This window comes from Hydractinia symbiolongicarpus, chromosome 11, assembly GCF_029227915.1.
Source record: "Hydractinia symbiolongicarpus strain clone_291-10 chromosome 11, HSymV2.1, whole genome shotgun sequence".
NCBI lineage: Eukaryota > Metazoa > Cnidaria > Hydrozoa > Anthoathecata > Hydractiniidae > Hydractinia > Hydractinia symbiolongicarpus.
In genome coordinates this window covers 10,091,794-10,114,476 of record NC_079885.1, presented here as the reverse complement: position 1 = coordinate 10,114,476, position 22,683 = coordinate 10,091,794, and the positions used below count along the sequence as shown (strand labels likewise).

The window sequence follows — 22,683 nt, the reverse complement described above, 5'->3', positions numbered from 1 at the left end:
CCTAATGCTGATCAATGTATATATAGACACAAAAACGTTGACCTCTCCGCCACAAAACACATTTTGTTCGATATAAACTCTTGCGTATTTTTCTTTCTAATATCTTTCTACGTGTATTTAAAGTGTGACCACGTCGATGGGTAAGCTTTAACTCTCCAAAATAAATATCCATTTATTTAATGCTGGGTGTGTGTTTTTTATTTGTATTCAAGTTATATGGTACCATTTTAATAATGGCTTTACAAACTGAAAGAGGCCAGTCAATTTTTCATTTTTACATTTCTTTGACTTAAAAATTTCAAAAACAAAATTTTCAGGATTTAAAAAAAAAAAAAATTGACTAAATTCCATGGGTTTTTGATGTACTTGCGATTTTTCTGGACCTTTCCAGTTTTCCGGGTTGTTGACCCCCGTAAAATCAGTTAGTATGGCTCCATAAAAAACAGTATCATTAAGAAAAAAACAAATCATTAAGTTTGTTCATACTTTTTCGGGGTTCTTTATACCAGTCAGAAATCAAGGAAGTAAAACGCAGATAGCAAAACAACCTGCCAGATAATGATATCAATCATATGTCATTGATCAACGCTCACTTACCAACGGGCACTTACCAACGGGCACCTATCAAGAAATTTTAACGCGCGAACGTCAGGATACAAAAAACAAACAGTCAAACTGACCAACAAAAAGATATAAACGGGATTTAGGGAAGAAAATTCTTTTCGAGAGTATGTTACGCTGTATTCAACGCAGGGCCCTGAGCATATTACATATTATAATTAGTGCCTTACTGAGGTGAAGTACACTAGAAGTGAAAAAACATTTTTTGCCAATATCAGCATTTCAATTTAACAGAGGAAAGAAAGCTGTTTTAAAAAAATATTGTGTTTTCAAGTTGAGGTTTAGACATTAAAGAAAATAATACACGTTAAATAAAAGCAAAAAGGTTAAATTTTGCTGCTAAATGTTTTGGTTATTTTGTCCGAAAGTGGCATTTACTATAAGGTTCAAATTCCTTGTTGAAGTTAAGTGCCCGCAAAAGAAGTTTGCGCATCTCAAATAATCTTCGCTAAAATAAATTTATTCTCACTAAATGGAGACAAATGTGGAATCAAATGTATTTTGTCACATAATTTACGATAATAAAATAGTCTAGTCAAAATAGAAATCAACCTAGAATAAATTGTTATATTAACATATTGGTATCATTAGAAGAGCAATTTTATGTAGATAAAGATGAGAGTATGCCTCAATTCTGAAACAGGATAAAAAACAAAGAAAGTTAAATAACATTTTATATATAATTTTTATGGACCAATCTTGATTAAAAGTAATGAATAATGAGCCAGGAAGGTAGGTCATTACATACTTATCAAAAACGTTTTTTGTTAGAAAGTGTTGTCTGGTTTGAGTAATATTAAGACACGTGTGTGTCATGTAATGTTTTTACTCATAACTAACTCTGTATAGGTTGGCAATAATACAACAAAAAGGTAACTGATTTTTAAGAAAAAAAATATTTATATTATTGAAGATATTATTTCGGTTTGTCTGTTCAGTATTCATATTACTGTGGAAAGTTTATCATTTCTTGAACATGATAGTTTAGTAGGCGACGTTTCGGGAGATCCTTCTCCCATCATCGGGCAAAGTAAAATGATGTTGCGCATGTATTTATATAATTGCAGAGGATCGAAATTCATAAAAATTAACCAATCAGAAACGAGCTGATAATTACAGTTAATTACGGTAATTAACATTTTCGGACCTGGATGTAGGTAACTACTTCTTCTGTAGGGCTGGTAACCAAATCTCAGGAAGTTGATACGAGATGCTGTTTATGTGTTTGTTACGTTCTACACTGTTGATGGTTTCTTTAATCTTCCTGGCCGTTGTTCTGGATTCTCTGTCAATGATTTTCTTCTCATCCCAATTAAACTGATGACTTCTGCTCCAGCTGTGGTCCGCAATTTCGTTTTTCTTCACATCTCCGTTTCTCACTGCGCGCATATGTTCTTGTACTCGTTGCTTAAACTTTCTTTTTGTTTCGCCTATATACACTGCATCACAATCTTTACACGGGATTTCGTAAACAACATTGTTTTGCTCTTCCAGGTTTATTTTGTCTTTTGGTTTAGACAAAGTGCTTCTTAGGGTGTCTTTAGGGGTAAGAATGCATTTGATCTTGTGTTGCCTTAAAACTCGACGAAGGATCTCGCTGGTACCTGGTACGAAGGGTAGGAATGCTGATGCGATAAATTCCTCTGATGTTTCCTTGTTGTCCCCGTTGCATCTTCTCTTCATTTTATTTTCTACTTGCGTGATGACTTTATGACTGTATCCATTTGTGATTAATGCATTTCTTACACGTCGAATTTCTATTTTCCTCTCCTGTTTGTCACTGACTACACTGTTGGCACGATTCAGTAATGAAGATATGACACTTTCTTTGCAAGATTTCTGATGGTTTGATTCGAAGTTAAGGTACTGGTCAGTGTGTGTTGGTTTACGATACGCTGAAACTGAAATGGAACCATTCTTGCGTTTGACCAAAGTGTCCAGGAAAGCGATACTTCCATCGTGTTCAAGCTCAACAGTGAATAAAGATAGCAGACGACGAATGCATGGTATCATTTGATGTCACATCACTCTACACAAATGTTCCCATAAAAGACACCTTAAACATCATTAAAGACATTATCGAAAACGATGCTGCATTCGGTGAAAAGACAAAGATTCCAGTACCGGATTTTCTGCGTTTGGTCGAACTTGTTCTAACCAAAACATGGTATCTGTTTAATAAGAACTTCTACACTCAAACAGACGGAGTTGCCATGGGAGGCCCTGCATCATCAGTAGTCGCAGAAATATACATGCAAGCACACGAGACAACAGCATTAGTCACATCAGACAGACGTCCAAAGGTTTGGAAAAGATTTGTTGACGACGTATTCGCCATAATCAAAAGATCTCATCTAGAAGAGTTCCATGAACACATCAACGGCCTACATCGACAAATCAAATTCACTGTTGAGCTTGAACACGATGGAAGTATCGCTTTCCTGGACACTTTGGTCAAACGCAAGAATGGTTCCATTTCAGTTTCAGTGTATCGTAAACCAACACACACTGACCAGTACCTTAACTTCGAATCAAACCATCAGAAATCTTGCAAAGAAGTGTCATATCTTCATTACTGAATCGTGCCAACAGTGTAGTCAGTGACAAACAGGAGAGGAAAATAGAAATTCGACGTGTAAGAAATGCATTAATCACAAATGGATACAGTCATAAAGTCATCACGCAAGTAGAAAATAAAATGAAGAGAAGATGCAACGGGGACAACAAGGAAACATCAGAGGAATTTATCGCATCAGCATTCCTACCCTTCGTACCAGGTACCAGCGAGATCCTTCGTCGAGTTTTAAGGCAACACAAGATCAAATGCATTCTTACCTCTAAAGACACCCTAAGAAGCACTTTGTCTAAACCAAAAGACAAAATAAACCTGGAAGAGCAAAACAATGTTGTTTACGAAATCCCGTGTAAAGATTGTGATGCAGTGTATATAGGCGAAACAAAAAGAAAGTTTAAGCAACGAGTACAAGAACATATGCGCGCAGTGAGAAACGGAGATGTGAAGAAAAACGAAATTGCGGACCACAGCTGGAGCAGAAGTCATCAGTTTAATTGGGATGAGAAGAAAATCATTGACAGAGAATCCAGAACAACGGCCAGGAAGATTAAAGAAACCATCAACAGTGTAGAACGTAACAAACACATAAACAGCATCTCGTATCAACTTCCTGAGATTTGGTTACCAGCCCTACAGAAGAAGTAGTTACCTACATCCAGGTCCGAAAATGTTAATTACCGTAATTAACTGTAATTATCAGCTCGTTTCTGATTGGTTAATTTTTATGAATTTCGATCCTCTGCAATTATATAAATACATGCGCAACATCATTTTACTTTGCCCGATGATGGGAGAAGGATCTCCCGAAACGTCGCCTACTAAACTATCATGTTCAAGAAATGATAAACTTTCCACAGTAAAATATTTATAGTTTATAGTATCCTCTTAGGATAACGTTAAAGGTCTGAAGTGATAAATTCTCGAAAGATTTAAGTTACGTCACTTTATAGCAAAGAATCCAATTTGAAAATATATTTTTCTCTTAGCTCTCAAGCCACAAACGGATTCCATGAGACGTGTGTAATATGCAAGGGATCTGAATCCTCTCAAAAAACCTTGCAGGATGGCAGAAAAGTAGTTGACACACTACTGAACTATGTAAAGAAAAGCGCAAAGGACATTGATCCTGTAAAACGAATCGAAGAACAGTTCTCGCTAAAAGAACCCAACATTAAAGTACATAGAAGCTGTCAATGTTTAGCCAATAATGAAAACAGGAAGAGGCCCTTATCACCATTAAAAGAAGCTATACCAGAAAAGAAACGTAAAATATCGCGATCTGCATTTGATTGGTAAAGCCGTTAATTATTTTGTGGTGAAGCCTGCTACAAAAATACAAAAAAACATTAAAAAAATGATTGTCACGAAGTGACCCAATTAGGTTTAAAGACGAAGAGTTGCTGAAATGTCAGAAAAGAGGAAAAGAAGGAGAAGAGGTGGAAGTACGTGTTAGAGGTTGCCACGATCTTGTTGCTACAGATGCACGTTACCACAAGTCATGTTTATCATAATTTTACAACTTGGACTCTTGGAAAATATGGAAAAGAAAACATGAAAAATGTAAAAATAGGAAGACCAGAAGTTTAAGAAAAAAGATGTTATTTCGACCAGCTTTGTGACTGGGCGGATTATACACCGTCACTGAATTACGCAGCATAATGATCGAAATGGTAGATTCAGACTGTCTACACCACCAAGTGGCTGAAGACGAAGCTGAAAGATAAATATAAAGATCACATCTTTTTTGCTAAATTAAAAGGGAAGTCTGACGTTGTGTGTTTGAAAGACACGGCAAATCATTAACAATGCATGGTATGAAGCAAGAGAAAAAGATGATGAAAAAGATTACGAAAGAATAATAAAAACAGCTGCAAAACTGATTCTCGCGGACATACGACCAACGCAGATTGACAAAGAGTACAATCCAACAGAGGAGGAAATATCTGACATCAATATTTGTGAGAAAGTGCAGCCGACAACTTCAAGCAAATTTCTAGAATTAATCTTAAAAGACAGACTCAAAAGGGCATCATTGGGTCATTGTTTAATGATGTGTGCAAGATCGGGGATGCTACCAATACCTTTTGGGCTTTCAGTAGAGCTCTATAATATGTTTGGTTAATAATGGATATTAAACAATGATTTTATCTTTAAATTTCAGTTATTCTTACAACAACAAGACTCTTGGTGACATGCGTTATTCGAAATACATGGAGATTGTTTCAACAAACAAGACTTTAAAGATTGAATCTCTGCCACCATCGAAAAGATCGGCCTCTCAGCATGCACTTCGTGTTTATATTAAGGTAACATAAAATCATTTAGCCTGCGTATTTTTACTTTTCTAATAAAATCAAGAAATCACATCAGACTGTCAGTGATTATCGTTTATTTTTCATATAAATTATTATTCTAACATTATATTCAGGTAAACGATTGGAAAAACCTACACGAGGCTAGTTTGAATCCAGAGGACTGAGGTTGGATTACTCGAATTGACGAATACTTCCCTGTATACTCTAAGGAACCTGTTGCACCAAAAGGATTGCTTAAGTTCATGAGGTGTAATTGGAAACTCGAGACAAAAAAAACCGTGCTCCACAAATTGTTTGCACCAATAAAGGCCTAAGGCTCGAAAAAGACAAAACAGAAGATGAAAACGACTGCGAGAAAAACATTTTCGATATTTTCGACGACTTGTAGTTAATTTTTTCAACTAGTAATAAATTGTCAAGGTTATCATTGAAGAATTTCAGTTAAATTTCATTCAAATTTCCCACTATCGTATTTTCCTTTATAGTTTTTAGCACCCCTTGATTTAGAAGTAAGGCATACTCTCATCTTAATCTACAGAAAATTGCGCTTCTAATGATACCAAATATGTTAATATAACAATTTATTCCAGATTGTACTATATTTCAGGCTAATTTGACTAGACTAAACAGTTGGACGTTGGAAAAGAAAAGCTGACATCAGCAGATTACTTTAAGATTAACTTGTGTTTATTTCTAAAAAAACTATTAGATGGTAAAAGAGAATAAAACCATTGAGCAGTAAGAAGATTGTAAGGACCATAACAAAAAAATAGCGGGACAAAAATCTTGATCAAGTTTATTGAAAGAGGAATCTCTTGTAGACCGTGTAATCACACGATCACATGTTTCCTGCACAATGCACCAATAACAAGCAAGAATTGTCAAATCTGTTTAAACTGCAAGAAATACTTTCCATTGATCTCCCAAATCCCCTGCGGTTCCATTGATCTCCCAAATCCTCTGCGGTGTCAGTGATCTCCCAAATCCCCTGCGGTTCCATTGATCTCACTAATCTCTTATAGTTCTACTAATCTCTTATGGTTCTATTGATCTCACAAATTTTCTGGGTTCCATTGATCTTGCAAATCCCCTGGGGTTGCATTGATCTCACAAATTCCCTGGGGTTTCATTGATCTTACAAACATCCTGGGTTCTATTGATCTCACAAATCCCTAGGGTTGCATTGATCTCGCAAATCCCCTGGGGTTGAATTTATCTCGCAAATCCCCTAGGGTTGCATTGATCTCACAAATCCCCTGGGGTTTAATTGATCTCACATACTGTTGCAATGCGCGCAAGTCAATACAAATCTGGGAATAAACGTTGTGACCTGTGCATATCTGAAAAAGTTTCGTCCTACACTCGGACCAAAAGAAATTATTGAACAAAAGGAACGAGCTGATTAGTAAATGTCTGCATAATTATAAATGTCGTCATTAATAATGTGAAGTAATTAGTAATTTTGTTTCACAATATAGAATAACTAGTCGTTAGCCCGTGGAAAAATCCACGGGTTCGCCCGTCCTTTAAATTTGCCCGTGGCAACAAAGTGGATAAAAATATATCGCATTTGATATTCGTGTCTCCGTAGCACGATTTTCTAACTCAGCGGGGGGTCCGCGCAGAGACAGACAGACGACGGCTATTATTATAGAGATTTCCCATACAGCCTAAAAGAATCTGTATGCATAAATAAAATACATACCTTCGAATGAAAAGTTATATGATTTTGATCCAACATTATTACCCAAAAAGATTGAAAGGTCAAAGATACCTGTAAAAATGATTAAAATTGTATGTGAAACAATGAGAAAATGGAACCATTCCTAAGAAACGAAGCAACAAAAATATAATTTTTATATCACCATAATAAATGGTTTAAAGAGGCTTGTTCACTCATTTCTAAATATTTTCGATTATCATCAATTCAAGTCCAATATGCTTTGGTAATAACAGTACAAATAAATAAAATTTCTGTCTTTTTTACACTCGGTATGATGTTTGACTATTCACATAGCGAACAAAAGAATATAGAAAAAATTTATTTTCTTTTTATCGTTTTTTTAATAAAAAATATATAATAGTGATTTGGGTGTTTCACTTCCCATTACTTTCGCTATTAAGAACTTTCGTTTCACTTTTAACACACTTTCACTTTCATTTTAACACACTTTTTAATTAGATGTCTGTTAATGACAGAATCAATCTTATATACATAATTAGAAGAAAAAATATACCTTTAACCAAATCATAATTTGTTGATACTTCAATGAGTGCAACAAACAAATCACTCGTAACGTTCAAATTAGTTGCAACTGTGACATTATTCAACATGAGGAAACGTCGCTCATTTAACATTATATCAAAGTTCTGGCCAGCAGTTACACCAATAGGAAATTGATATTCCTGAAACAAGAAAAAGAAAACACATTGGATTTGATGGATGCAATAATTTAGGGGCTCTAAGTGTGTGATTTTTCAAGGCGCATTCTAAAATAGGGAAGTGTAAATACATACGTATTTGTGTGTATACATATGAAATATTAACTGAAAAATAAAAACTTTTTCAAATTTAACTAAACTACACTTTAGTAGCTTGACAATAAAATTGTTCTTCCTAGCAGTAGTGTGTCTAATAAACGTGAATATTACTCACCCCGACAGTTGACGAACGCGGTAGAGACAGTCCCCAACCACCTGTAATCTCACCAATGTCAGGTGGGGGTGGAGGTGCTAAATATGAATACATATACTTTATTCAGAACAATTTTTACGCATTAGAATTTAAATGTAATTTCACCATTGTTAAATTATGTGGAGGCAAGAATATAAGTTCCTCGAATTACATGTTTTGCTTTGCTGTTGGAATGTGATGTTTAAAAATAAAATAAAAATCATATTCAGCATCATTGAATCAGAACCTAATACAATATAGAATATATAAAGGACATTAAAGATATATAATTATTAATGAGCAAAGCAAAAATAACTCAGTTCTTTTTCCATGTAATGTTTATAACGTTTTCACTCAAAAATGCGGGTTAACCACTGTATTGATGACATTGTTGTTCTGCCCAAAGCCTTCTTAAATTTCGACTTATATTAATAACTCACAAACCTCGTTTTCAAGCAGAGGTCATATAGTAAAAAATTAAAACCTGTTGTAGCAGATTTGTTTGCAGCACGAATGTGTAAATTTTAATTTTAAGTGAGGATTTTTATACTGGCACACTCATCCTACTTATGTTTTTTTGCAAAAATACCTTATTTAGCTAGCTATGGTAATGTCTGATGTGATTTGCGAATCCCTAAATCAGTCCTCTAACAATGTACAAAAAACTTTTACCTAGATACATGCCAAAGTAATTCTTTTTTTAAAAATATATATATATATATAAGTGTCTATTAAAAATAGCCTTTCTTGCTTCCTAGCTTAAATTTGTTGCACATAGAAATATTTTGAAATATATGCCTTTTTTAACAAAAATAATCATAATTATGGGTAAGAAATAAAATGTTTCTGCTACAAAAAGTACTGAATATGTGGACTTCTTGCAGCAAGTCTCTCTCTCCATTTTTATTTGGTGCCCTTAAAAGTAGTCTGAGAACTAAAAAATCTAGGAACCCAAGTTATTTGACAAGAGCAGAACGCTATGTCACGAGTTTCCAGACTATTCTTTTTCTATTGTGTTGAATTTGCCTTAATTATTAATAATGCCGACTTCTGAGTGTATACTTTCAAGGAGCTTGCTAAATTCCAAAAAAAGATTTCTTTTTTGTGAGGGGACACATTTCTTACACTGGAATTTGAGCTGATGATTCCAAAAGAAGTCAACTAGCCTGGTCAGCCTGATTTTTTTTTCTTCTCAAAGGTGTCCGAACATCAGGGGCTGGCCTGGCCGGGAAGTTAACCTGGTATTGTTCTACTTTGGGATTACACTTCACATGATACGCCAACATAATACAACTTAAAATAAATATATTTTGCTACTCCTGAAAGTTTGACTTGGATTTATTTGCTGGATCATTCCACCCAGAGATGACAGACGCATTTCAATTGAAAGGACCAGCTCCCTAGAAGCATTATTAATGTTGTGTGTAATATTTATTTGTTTAATCTACGCTAATTAGAAAGGTAATATAGTGATTCTAATTATATATGATTTTTACATGGTATTGAACAAAAAGTAATTAAAAATTGGTCAATTTTTTAGACAAATGAGACTAATAAAAAAAAAAATTGTTGAAAAAAATTTAAGGCGTGAGTATACAAAAAAAAGGTATGATATTTTAAAATGCTTTTAATTCACCAGAACTTTATTTTGATATATTAATGTATATATTTTTAGAAAGCCTATATGATTACCTATATAATGGTATAAAAATTATTAAGAAAAAATAAAATTTGAAGGTTTAATAGACACGAAAAAAAAATGACCCCTCTCCTAAAAATGTGATCTCTTTTACAAAACTAGTAATTTCTCAAGTTTGCTGTTTGCTTTTTTGTGATCACAAGACATTGATCTAAAAACGTTTTTTTTAATTTTTTCTTAATGTTTTTTTACTTTTGGAGTTATTTAGTATTAAAACTTTTTTCACAATTTTTAACCTCTAATTGTCAGAAAACTCATCATAATTTTTCGCAACGCGGGTAGCTCATATTCTGGATTTAGACAACAAACTGGACAACTACATATAAAGTACGTTAAAAACAAGATCACTTCAGATTTTTGAGATGACTAGAGAACTTTATACTCACACATATCGCATGATCATTAATTACTCTTTATTCCATGTCATTCATGCATTAAAAAAAAATTTTTAGGATAGATACGTAAACAAACAACTTACGTGGAGCTGGTTGAAAAAAGTAGTCATATGACGTGGATACTCTACCATTACCAGCATAGATTTTTAAAATTCCAGGGTCTAAAAAAAGAAAAAGAAAAATTCATTGATTACACTTGAAGTAACTCCAGAGTGGGCACAGATTGGAAACTTCGTAATTTTTAGAAATTCTAGAAAAATTTAGAATTATTTCAAATTAAACTTAACCGGGTCACTTCGTGACAATCATTTTTCTAATGTATTTTTTGCTAAAATTTTAGGAGGAAATGATGTTACTAATAATCAAACTTTTTTTTGTTTAAATGTGTTAGAAGTTCTTTATTTTCGAATTGCAGTGAAAGTAATTTATCTCTTCTATTGCAAGACAAACATACCCCTCAATTTTCTTCTCACATGGCATGTAATCACAAAAATGTCACTAAGTAAAAGATGTAGCGCAGATTGTTAAGGCGTTTTCGAAGTCCAATTTATTAATACAACTTTTCAGTGGCTTCAACACACCATGATCAAGTACAAATGTTTTTTAAAAAGAATTTATATAAGAAATACATATCATAAATAAATTGGACTTGTTTTTAAAAAGTTACTATTTGAAAAAAATAATGGATGTTATCATAAAAATATTTTAGGAGGAATCAATATTTTGAGTCAAATTGGTTGTTTAGATGATTCTAGGATCTCTATTTCTTTGGGGTATTTAGGAGATGTTACCAGGTGTGGACACCCTGAACTTATCCAAAACAATTCCAGTTTACTTCACTCTATGACCCCAAAAGCTTCAAAATTTTGGTACACCTTAAATTATTATGATACAGACGGATTTGCACAATTGCCGTTTTGTATTTAATATATTGACATAACTTTAAAATATTATTAATATTTAGTGTTTTCAATATGTTATACATAATCTACATTTGTATTCATGCAACTAAGGATATTGTACTCAAAGCATATGTGGTGGCTTTTAATCTAATCCTGATTACCATCAAACATAAACTGCATGTTACAAAGTTTCGGTGTATCTTGTTTGGAAGTCAACCAGGTATATATACAAGTAAGTAACTTTAAGACATCACTACTACCTTAAATGTTTTAGATATCTTGTTCGGTGTCAACACAAGTAGTAAGTATTTATTTTCCTTCTTAAAAGAGATAACCAGATTTGTGGTTAGCCCACCTTTTTTCAGCACTTTGTTTTTTGTAAACAGTCATATAAAGACATTTTTACAGATGCAGGTCCAATAAGATTTGTTGGTGTTCGGTATATTGTGCATTGTCTATAATAAGTTTTTAAAACAGATACTTAATTTCAAAGATATTTACAGTCTTTTTTATAATAGACGTACACACTTTAAAGTTGTTAATGTTGACAACAGACTTAGGACTTAGGCTCTTAGGTTATTTGGTTATATCTGAAACTCTGAATATCTGGTAATAATATTTGGTGACATAAGCATAGCACATGTTCTAAAGTTCCACAAATCTACCACAATAGAACTACAGCCTTTTAGATGCAAAGCTAAAGTTATAAACAAGATTGTACTAAAGTAATTTGTGAATATTTCCCAAAAAAACAGCCAGAGTATTTTGTAACTTTTTATAATCGCACATATTCCTAGCAAATCCAGCATTCCTAGTAAAACGTTAAATTCATTTAAAAACAATAATGAGACGTTGCCTCCCAAGAACAAGGTTTAGTGGGAAAGAAAATAGGAAAAGCTAGTACTTACCATTAATTTCAATTGGAGCTGATAAATTGACTTGCATTACGAACAAATCATTAACATCAATGTCGGTTAAAATTGTTTCATTTAGAATACCAATCAATGAGGTTTCTTCCAAACGAAACGAAACACCCTGTCCTTCAGATAAGGTCCATTCAAAAAAGAAATTCTAAAATTTAATGAGTAAAATTTTGAACAAATGATTAAAAACTGTAAAATCTGTTATCATGTTTCGATAATGATTATTGATATTTTTGTCATTGTGAAAAAGGATGCCTCTGTCATTTATAAAGACTTTATTAGATGCCGTCATTGATTTAGAAAAAAAATAACATGCAAGCATATACACACCATTCGGGACTCGTCTGACACGGATATGTGTTCATGAACTGGAGAAATTACACCAATATTTCTGGGAATATCAGTTGTAAATTTATAGTGTTCCAGGTACATTTGTGGTTTAGTTGATTCCTCTAGTACAAAAATTCTAAGTTCGCCAACAGGAAGGGTATATTGGAAATTGTTTGTGTAGTTGGTGAGTTTAGCAGAAAAAACTCCAGCATCATTGTAAATAAATTTAACAACCGGATTCCTAAAAGTATAACATTTTGTAAAACAATTAAAAATTCTTATTATAAAAACTGTGTCTGTCTGCCTTCTACAAAGTGGATTGTAATTTTCCTTAAAAAGCCTACAAAAGAACACCTATGAAACTATAATTTCTTGAAAAATCTTGACATTCACATTCACATTCACTACAAAGGGGATTGTTAGCATTAGAAAAAATCCACAAGGTAGACGGTCCTTTCAATATCAAGGAAATTCACCAGTCTCAACGAAGAGGATAAACACATATGGTAATTGCCATGTGGTGTACCTGTAGCATAGCTTTGTTCTTGTGCACAAACAGGCAGAATACGGGTATTAATTTCAAGATAGCCATTGCATTGCACTTTAACACCAAATAACTTTAAAACAGGTGGAAATAACTGACATCTCCTGCGAGGGTAACTAGAGACCACCTAGGATCACACTGAGACAGATTTCCTAAAGGTGAGTCAACTCACCGGTTTCGGAACCGACATGATTATATAAATTACTTTAATAAACGTTTTAACCTTTTTTGGCATATAACTGACGTCATCAAAATGTTCAACATCATCAATAAATAATCCATATTTTGCCTACCTAAGTGGATTGTTCCACAGCCTATTAATAAAACTAGCAGCAGTATTTGTGTTGACTTTTTCATAACCCAAGTATGTAAAATTTTATTACTGGTAACAAAATCATTAATCAAAATTATTAAAACACTGCAACATGCAACTTAAGAAAAACATACTTTAAGTGTAGGATTGTCTTAATATCGATTCTGAAATCCACATTTTTTCCACCAACAAATGAAAAATAAGGTAGTTCTTGGGAGTCAGCGTAAACGTTAACAATTTCTACAACAGCATGGTAAAACAACATGTATTAATAATTCTTAAAAAAGATCAAATTACAAATGTAGATGAGTGAGTTTACCTTTAAAAAATACATCTTGTTCTTTCACATAGCTGACTTTTTGCACCTCACTTTCAATACAGGTAAACTGCACAAAATAATATTGTGTCAAAACATTTGTCAGATTAAACAAGAATGGAATGTAAGTAACATTATCAGTTCCAAGTTCCACATTTCTAACATCTAACTGTTTAATCTCATTCGCAAACAGTGAACCATTTAATGGCGCCATTTCGATAGTTGTGCTTGCAGGTGGCTTTGAGTCATTAGAAAATAAAGCATAACCTCGAATAAGTGAGTGGGTAAGAGAAGCAGGCACCTGAAATGAGTAAACAATATCCTCAGTTACATTTTTACAAGGGCCGGATTATGTTGATTTTCAGGATTTTAATTTAGGTAAAAAAAACATTTAATTCTTCATTATTTGGCTTATTGAAAACATAAGCATAGCATTTTATGCCATCTGTTCTTTCAATTTATTGTATTTAAAAATATATATTTAAGAGGTAAAATCTATTTTAGTCAATAAATACAGATACATCACATTATTATTGCACTTAAACTAAACTGCATATAGACAAACTTAGGGGCTGTGTACATGAGTCACGATGACATGACTCCAGAGAAGGGATTTTTGCCAGACACTGGCTCTTATCAATAATTATACCAAAAATCATGTTACGTTTATACAGATTATTTTTGTCCCGGGATAATTTTGACCTGCCCCAGCTAAGTGGGATCCTTGATCAGACAGGACGTTTTCCCTCTAAACACACTGTCCAGGACAAATAGATAATTTCTGCATATTTTAATTGAAAGAAAAAACATCTTGACCAAATCATTCCGGCAAGCCCCCTGTCATGTAAAAAATGCTTAAAATGCATGTGAATGAACAAAAATACATTATAAAATAAACTCAAAATGCACATAAGTAAACTTAACTTGAACATACCCAAACTAAAATAATAAACCTAAATCGAATTTATTACTAAACTCTTTAGGACTACTATTCAGTGCTGTAAATTACAAACCCTATTGCTATGAGCCTTTTTCCTGTGCAATAACATGATTGCTGATGATTGCTGTTGTTATCTAAGATACATCTGCTCATTAGTAGCACTAATAATGTAAGAAAACATTGTGGAAAAGAGGTAGGGATAACTAGAAAAGCCTTTTAATGTTGTGGAAAGGAAATTATATGTAATTTAAAAAACCCCGCAACATTTCAAGATTTATTTGACATAAAAAGGAAAACTAGGACCAATTTTTCTCATGGTAGCAGTCAAGCTCAGTTTCATAAAAATTGTTAAGAAAGTTTTGTAAAACAGTTGCCCTTACAATTCTCTTGAAAGCACATCTTGTAAAACAAAGCGATACAAGAGATGTCGCACAACAAATGTTGTCAAAGCGACACAAGAGATGTTCCACAACAAATGCTGTTGTATATAATTTTTAACAGTTGCACAACAAGTGTTGCACAGGCTTTAATGAAGATTGTTGGAGACCTACAACTTCTAGCTTAAAATCTTTGTGATAACAGTAAATGTAACATTATGCAAACTAACAGCTAAATGTATAAATAGTTTACGCTTTTAAAACAAAAAAAAGACATGTATATATGCACATGTATACATGTACACGTCACTAAGATGCCTGATGAGTAAACAATATTGAATATAGGGCAAGCTTCATCCGGACAAAAAAAGGATTTTAAGCATTTTCTTAGGTCGAAAACTTGAAACTGCTATTCAGTACAACACCCTACAGCTTCATCTAGCTTACCCGCAGCTTCATCTAGCATATCTGCAACACTCTTATCAACACTTATGTTCAGTGCACTGAAATCCAGCACACTTGCATTCTAACATTTCCATTACCAACACCAGTAAACTCCGTCCCTCCACACTTAATATCAGCAAGTTCATCCAGAATAATCTAAATTCTGATACGACAACAGAGCCCTAGTTATATTATATAATATATTATATGAAACCATGAGATTACAAAATGCTTTCTTGTATCCTTTCTTATCTTACGTTACAAGAACACGAAATTTGATTCACTTCATAAATTGATAAATATTGACTGTGAATTTATAATTTCCAAGTGATTGAATCTAACTGGCGAAAAGGGTGCGTGGATTGGAGTTGAAAAAGATGTGTTGTTTATTTTACTAGGTGCCAAGAAGGAGTTCCTCCTTGTGCTTAATTTTTTTGAATTTGTGCACATTTAAGGATAAAAGTGGCAAAAGAGACACAATGTGTAAGGTCAAGGAGATAGTCATCATCATCATTCTTGGCTTAACGTCCATTTTTCATGCTTACATGGGTTGGACGTGGTGTAATAATAACATTTGTCCAAACTGATCTAGACTGTGTTACAAACTCAAATTTCTCTGAATCAAGTTTGTTCTAATTATTCTCTGCAAAGTCTTTCTCAGTCTACCTCTGGGTTTGAACTTTAAGTGTTAACAGTTTCTTACCTAATTATCCTCCTCCATTCTTTCCACGGGTCCCAACCAACTCAATCTTTTTACCCGGATAACATCTTTAATGCTACAGATAGCTAGCTTGCCTCCCTAGACTGTTGTTACACATCCACCTAACCATTCTCATATCATTCCTTTTTAATTAGTCAAGACCTGCCTGGTTTTCTGCCCATGTCTCACTACCATACAACATAACAACACTTACACAGGACTCATACAACCTTACTTTAACTCATTTGACCAGACTGCTAGTCAACAAAGGAAGAACCTTTCTGAACACATTTCAAGCTGAACCTACCATGCAAGTAATAGTGCAAGTAATGGTAAGAAACTTATCTCTCTCCTTAGCATTTTAGTGTGTCTGGAGAAAACAAAGAATATATGCCAAGTTAAGTTTATGCATTTTGAGTTGATTTAAGAATACTTCAGTTTATTCTTTTATAGTTTAAACTGAAATAATAAGCTTATCATACGTATTTAAGAATCACTATAAACAGTTCATAGGATTGGTAAATGGCATAAACAGCAATTTAATTCAGGAAACATTTAAGTGTTCCAATATTGCCGTGTGTAAGAAAAATAACAAAACTATAAAAAACAAGTACTATAAATGATCAATTAAACGTCCTCGTCTAACTAAATGCCCATTTTGATTGAATGTATAGAAGTTGATTCTGTAAATAAATGCCTATTTCAAATAAACACGCCCCCTTTTCTAAAAAGAGTAAATTTTAAAGGTGAGGTGAGGTTTTGCCCCTCTCTTATAAGCCATGCAAAGAGGGAGAAAGGGATTTTGCTTATTGTTATGAAAATGCTGTATTTATATCCAATAGAAGTTTAAAATTTTAAATCTTGTTTTTCTTAAAATGCTTTTCAAAATGGCTGCATTTCTCTTTCATTTCTTGCAGCCTGTGGCTTAACACTTTCCTGTTTTCTCTTTCCCTATACTTTGAATTAAAAACATTTCAGGAATTGAGAAATTAGCCACAACAGTTCTATTAAAACATGTCCTATGAAAACTTCATTTTGTAAATGCCAACAGCTCCAAAGCTTCTGATCGGTCGTCTTTTTTGCAAGTTAGAAGCTTGTCTCTTTTTATCACAAGTTCCAACAAGGAAGATGCTGCGCAGGAATTAAACAAAATAGATAAAGATGATGATATTGACAATGACATTGAAATGTATCACTCAAGCATTGTCTGCCTGCAATATGATTTCTCGTAATATAATTTTAGAAAAGAAAGTTTTGTTTCCTAAACTTGTGCATTTTGAAAAAACACCCCTCTTAACTAAACGCCTCTCCTAAATAAACGCTCCCTTAGATTTTTGACAATTTAAATGAATGCCCAGGGCTTATAATCAATCATTTACAGTATGCAGACTTGGGGAAATATCAATTTAAATGTTAGTAGAGGTTAAAACTTTGTACTATTTGTATTTCTTGGCAAGCGGTGCCATCCATTACATCACCCGTTGTGTGCAGTGTCACAGCCTGTACATATGACTTGTCATGATATATCATCATAAAACTGAAGGGATGTTCACCTTCTAAAAAGAAAAATTAAAGTGGTTATTGCACTAGAAATATATACGTATAGTTTATCTTAACACTAACAATAATAGACCTTAAAAAGATATTTCACTTTGATTTATAACACCAAAAACATTTTGTAAAAAATTACTGAGGTAGGCATGTCTGATCAAAGTTTCTTGCTTGCAACAACATTTTTAGCTATCCTATAATTTAGAGATAATATGACTATGGCAATAATTAACCTGGAAAGCCCTGAATATTTTTACCTGCTGGAATAAAATACAAAGTTGCAAATATGGAGGTCTTGTATCTTGCCAATTGATCTTGGTAGGGAAATTTTGCATTTGAAAGTTAAAGGATTATTTTTTGAAGTATTATTTGAAGTATTAAAATTACTTACCTAGGATGGCCTATTCAGTTCCTATTAGTATTGTTATAAGGAAGGGGCCAGTGAAAGGAGCCTTATGTATATGCACAGCAATTGCTCAACTAGACAACTGTAGATTCAATCCTGTTCTCAACAAAGAATTGCTTCAGGGGCGGATTTAGCTATTGAGTACTGGTGTAAATATACAAGTAAAAATTTGTCTCCAGAAAAGGGTAGCTTGGAAGAATTATTATTATCAGAGGTTGCTTAACACTGAGTTTGATTAGGATGAGGATAATTTGTCTGATGATGAAGTTGTAGAAGGGCCAGCTATGCAGATCAAGACAGAATGGGTAGTGGAGGCTATTAGGAAATTGAAGATTGGCAAGGCTGCAGGAGTATCAGGTATTGTTACAGAGATAGTAAAAGCATCTGGATATATTGGAGTTGAGCTTATTACAAGTCTTGCTAACCAGATTATAAAGGATGGTGCTATTCCGAGTGAGTGGCAGTCGAGTGTAATAGTGAATTGTTTTAAGGGCAAGGGTGATGCATTAAAAAGAGGTAACTATGGAGGTTTGAAGTTGGTTGATCAAGTAATAAAAGTTATTGAAAGAGTGATTGATAAGTTACTCAGAGAAAGATAAGATTTGGTATGTTCCAGGGCGTGGCACTACAGATGTAATATTTTTACTCAGACAGCTTCAGGAAAAGTATTTAGGAAAGAGAAAGAATCTCTATTTTGCCTTTGTAGATTTTGAAAAAGCTTTTGATAGAGTGCCACATAAAGTTATTTGGTGGGCTATGAGAAAATTAGGTGTGGATGAGTGGCTAGTTACAATGGTAAAGTCTATGTACAGCAATGCTAGAAGTCGTATCAGGATTAACGATTCCCTTAGTGATGAATTGAACTCTTTCTGTCTGAGAGACAGAAAGAGTTCAGATGAGCTAAGAAGCAGGCTAAGTATCCATAGAATTAAAGATATTATCCAGATAAGAAAATTGAATTGGCTGGGGCACTTTGAAAGAATGGAGGAGGATAATTGGGTAAGAAAGTGTAGAGGCATGATAGTTCCTTGGGCAAAGCCCAGAGGCAAACTGAGAAAGACTTGACAGGAGGTTATAAGGACAGACTTATACAGAGGAAGCTGAATTTAGATCTAACACAATCAAGATCTAACATAAACAATGATGATGATGATGGCGATGGCGATGATGATGATGATGATGATGATGATGATGATGATGATTACACCTGAAGTCAGAACATAGCAGGATAACACCCGTGCACATGCCCATGGTGTATAAAACTGGTTTTCAGAGTTCCCGCACTCTTAGTGCCCAGATTCGATGGTCTTGTTTCTGTCAGAAAATACAAATTGCTGTTTTTTTGTCCTGTAAAATATTTGTTTTTCAGTGTCTGTGCCAGCTTCACTATTTACACCAGTTGTGCTGGTTTAAGCTTCCCATTTGGCTGGACAAAAACTCTCTGGTGTATTTCTCTGGTGTAGGCAATAGTTTAAAATGCAAACTGTACGGCAAAACGACCCAGGACTACCATGCATGTAAGAATCATGTGAACTTTAAAACAAAGCCTCCAAGAAGAAGTGTAATCTTTGTGAACCTTGTTAAGCGTCGTTGCAAACTTTTAAATTTGATTGGTATATGTTTGTTTACATTATTTCGCAATATTTTTGTATTGTATTTTTACAACGCAATTTGGATTTTTTCTTAGCTAGCTCTTGGTAGAGCTAATAGTGAAGTGAGAGACAATGGAAAAAATATAAACTGATTACATTGGATTAAGAAGAGCAACATTCAATTCATTATTTTGGAAAATTTAGCTATATGCAATTTCAGGTTGTTTTGTTTTTGTTTACCTAATTCTAGCGTTTATCTTTAGAACTACTGTCCACAAAACTAAAAATTTTTGACATTTTCAATAAGGACCAAGCTTATAACATTTTTATCAAGTTTGTTTACATCTTCCATGTTATTCTCAATTCAGTGTAGAACAAATAAAATGTGGACGTCCGGTGTTTGTGTTTATTGTGATATGTGATTCAATGAATTGTGTTTAAAAGTAGAAACTGTCACTGTGTTGCAGTTGCATTCCAGAGAAATTGTGTTTGCCGTTCCGGCTAGTTACAAAGAAACGTGTTGTGTTACATATTGTGTTCCAAATACTGCGTCGTGTTAATCGTGGTGTTTAGCGTTCCATTTATTCGATATAAAAATTGCCTTACAACATTGCTCGTTGTGCTTTGATATAGTGTTTACCGTATATTCAAGTCCTGTTGAGAAGTATAGCAGTCCAACCACAAGTGTGACGGTACAATCAAACATATAGCTGTCATCATTAACAATTACCGTAAGTGCCATACTTAATGTTCAACATTCTATACTGAACAGGTTAAGCAAATTATTAGTTTATTATTATTAGTTTTACAGGATTTCAGTGATTTTTTAAAGTTTTTAATTAAAATTAACTTTGTTTTCAAATAGAGTTTATTTATTTCGCCTCACACGCACATTAAATTTTTTGTTATAATTTTGAAATACTTTAATTGGTTTAAATTATCATGAAATGAAATCAAGCTTTGGTTTAAAAACAATTTAGTAACAGAATTAACTATGAATAATTTGATAAACAATGCCTTTTTTATCTTTGATTTCGCATTTTTGTAAAGAAAATGCCACAAACGCTTCCAACATTCAGAAATGTGTTTTTATTTTTTAGCTGCAATGACAAAAAATGAGTATAGTGGTACCAAATATGCGTCTATTATACCTGAACGCTGAAGAAACACAACTCTGCCCAAGGCTTTATGTATTATTTAAGACATAACTGTAATACTTAATTTAAATAAAAAAAAAAGTTAAATTTACATGACTTAAGTAAAAACGAGAATTTAAGCAGTTTAACAATGACTTCGGGGTTTAATTTTCAAGTTGTTTTGACCATCAACGTTAAACGATGGTGGTCTAGTTGGGCGGAGGTTCAATACGCCCTCCAAACTGCCAGCTGTTTTTATGCCCTGACAAGAAAATAAGCCTCTTAGAGACTATTTTACACCAGTCAAAAAAAACCTAAATTCGCCCCTGTGCTTTGAAGCATTAGTTTGCATTGCTTTCTACTAATTTATTTTAATAGTTATTTTTATCAGAATCAAGACAGAAAAAATAAAAATAATAACTTAAACCTTCAGCATTTATTTCCACAAGAAAAACCATTACATCCTGAATAACATAGCTCATATCTCTAAACAATCCCACTGTTCCCCTTTCCAATTCCCCATTCTCTTTCACGATCACTTCTGTTCCTACACCTCCTCCAACAGAGTTATCAAAAGTAAGTTGCACCTTAAATAAAAACATCAAAAGACACTGCAAAATATACTAAAAGAATTTCCCAGCAAGAAGATAGCTTTTTGACAAAGCACAAATTCTGAGAGTTGGTCAACATTAAGGAAAGTATGATTGACAACTAATTGTTGCATTGTCAAAAAACTCAATATGCTAAGAAATGGAACAATTTATCTAAAATTAATCAGATGAATATACTCATTAATGAAAGGAGGCAACAAAAACCATTAGAGTAAAATAGTTAAAGTGGTATTATTTTAAATTAGATTCAATTTTTAATGCTCACATTTTGGTTTTAGTTGTTTTTTTTATTAAAATCCAGGTCAGACTATTCAAATGTTTTGGAACTAGAAAAAAAAAATATGTATCAGAATTGTATTATACTGATAAAAAATCGTAACTCTTATCAACTAAATCTTGGTCTTTCATAATATATATTTTAAAACGAAGTAGAGGAAAGTAATTTTAGCATCAAAAGCACGTTTATTTTGTAAGCTTTGTTGTTTTGTTTTATATTAAATTAAATCGTCGTCTAAGTAGCTGATTACAAAACATATGCAGGTAGAATGTTTGAAATTAGGTCCGTCATTAAGTTTCTTATAAAGAAAAAAATTCAAATCAATTAATTCTCCGAAGCACAAAACTTATACGAAAAGTTTATTGAAGGTGGATGCATAAATAGCCTGTGGAAAATTTCACATGCTATTTTATGCATCCAACATAAAGAGTAATGGAATTTACTTAAAAGGTCCTTAACACTGTGATTATAGTTGCAATAATTGTTGCTCTCCAATACAAAACACGCAGTTTTTAAACCAACTCAGAGTCAGACATTAAGTATTACAATATAGATGCTAGATGCCGTAGGTTTTGACCAATTCAAGTTGTAGTTAAAAAAACTAACAATTCTATTGTAATCAACTGGTCAAAATTTCATTCAATTAAGAAATGGTCTAGCAAAAGGTGTTAGCATTTTAAAGCCATCAAATCAAATCTCAATAAGGAAAAACTACAAAAAAATAAATACCAATCCATTGCCAACAACTTCTGCCATAAATGTTTGCGCATCATTGCAACACACAAGTGTGACTACAACACCCCAAAAAAATACTAAATAAAAAAATACATATAATTATGATTTTAGTTGTAAGCGGAAATACCCACAGTCGGTCGCTGCTTGCTTGATTATTAAAAATACCTTTTTTCACTTTACAATTCATCATTCGCAACACCAGTTTGTTCAAGCTAATTGCAAGGCCTAAAAAAATAAAGGAAAATTACATTTAACAAAAAAAAAAAAAAAAAAAACTTATATAAAAAATATAAAAGAAATGACTTAA

At 33.2% G+C, this 22,683-nt stretch overlaps 1 protein-coding gene across 2 annotated transcripts in view; it reads right to left on the bottom strand.

The window, feature by feature from the left end:
* The window catches only part of LOC130614124 (uncharacterized), a 44,745-nt gene that overhangs the window by 20,117 nt on the left and 1,945 nt on the right, over positions 1 to 22,683 (bottom strand). For both annotated transcript variants that reach the window (XM_057435530.1, XM_057435529.1), the window contains exons 2-13: positions 22,542 to 22,601; positions 22,371 to 22,453; positions 21,181 to 21,340; positions 17,506 to 17,624; positions 13,611 to 13,908; positions 13,426 to 13,531; positions 12,435 to 12,675; positions 12,090 to 12,252; positions 10,363 to 10,440; positions 8,168 to 8,244; positions 7,749 to 7,917; positions 7,217 to 7,285 (exon numbers count right to left, since the gene is read on the bottom strand). In XM_057435530.1, the coding sequence (XP_057291513.1) occupies positions 7,217 to 7,285; positions 7,749 to 7,917; positions 8,168 to 8,244; positions 10,363 to 10,440; positions 12,090 to 12,252; positions 12,435 to 12,675; positions 13,426 to 13,531; positions 13,611 to 13,908; positions 17,506 to 17,624; positions 21,181 to 21,340; positions 22,371 to 22,453; positions 22,542 to 22,566 (1,588 nt within the window). In that variant the 5' untranslated portion in view covers positions 22,567 to 22,601. The remainder of the gene's footprint in view (positions 1 to 7,216; positions 7,286 to 7,748; positions 7,918 to 8,167; positions 8,245 to 10,362; positions 10,441 to 12,089; positions 12,253 to 12,434; positions 12,676 to 13,425; positions 13,532 to 13,610; positions 13,909 to 17,505; positions 17,625 to 21,180; positions 21,341 to 22,370; positions 22,454 to 22,541; positions 22,602 to 22,683) is intronic.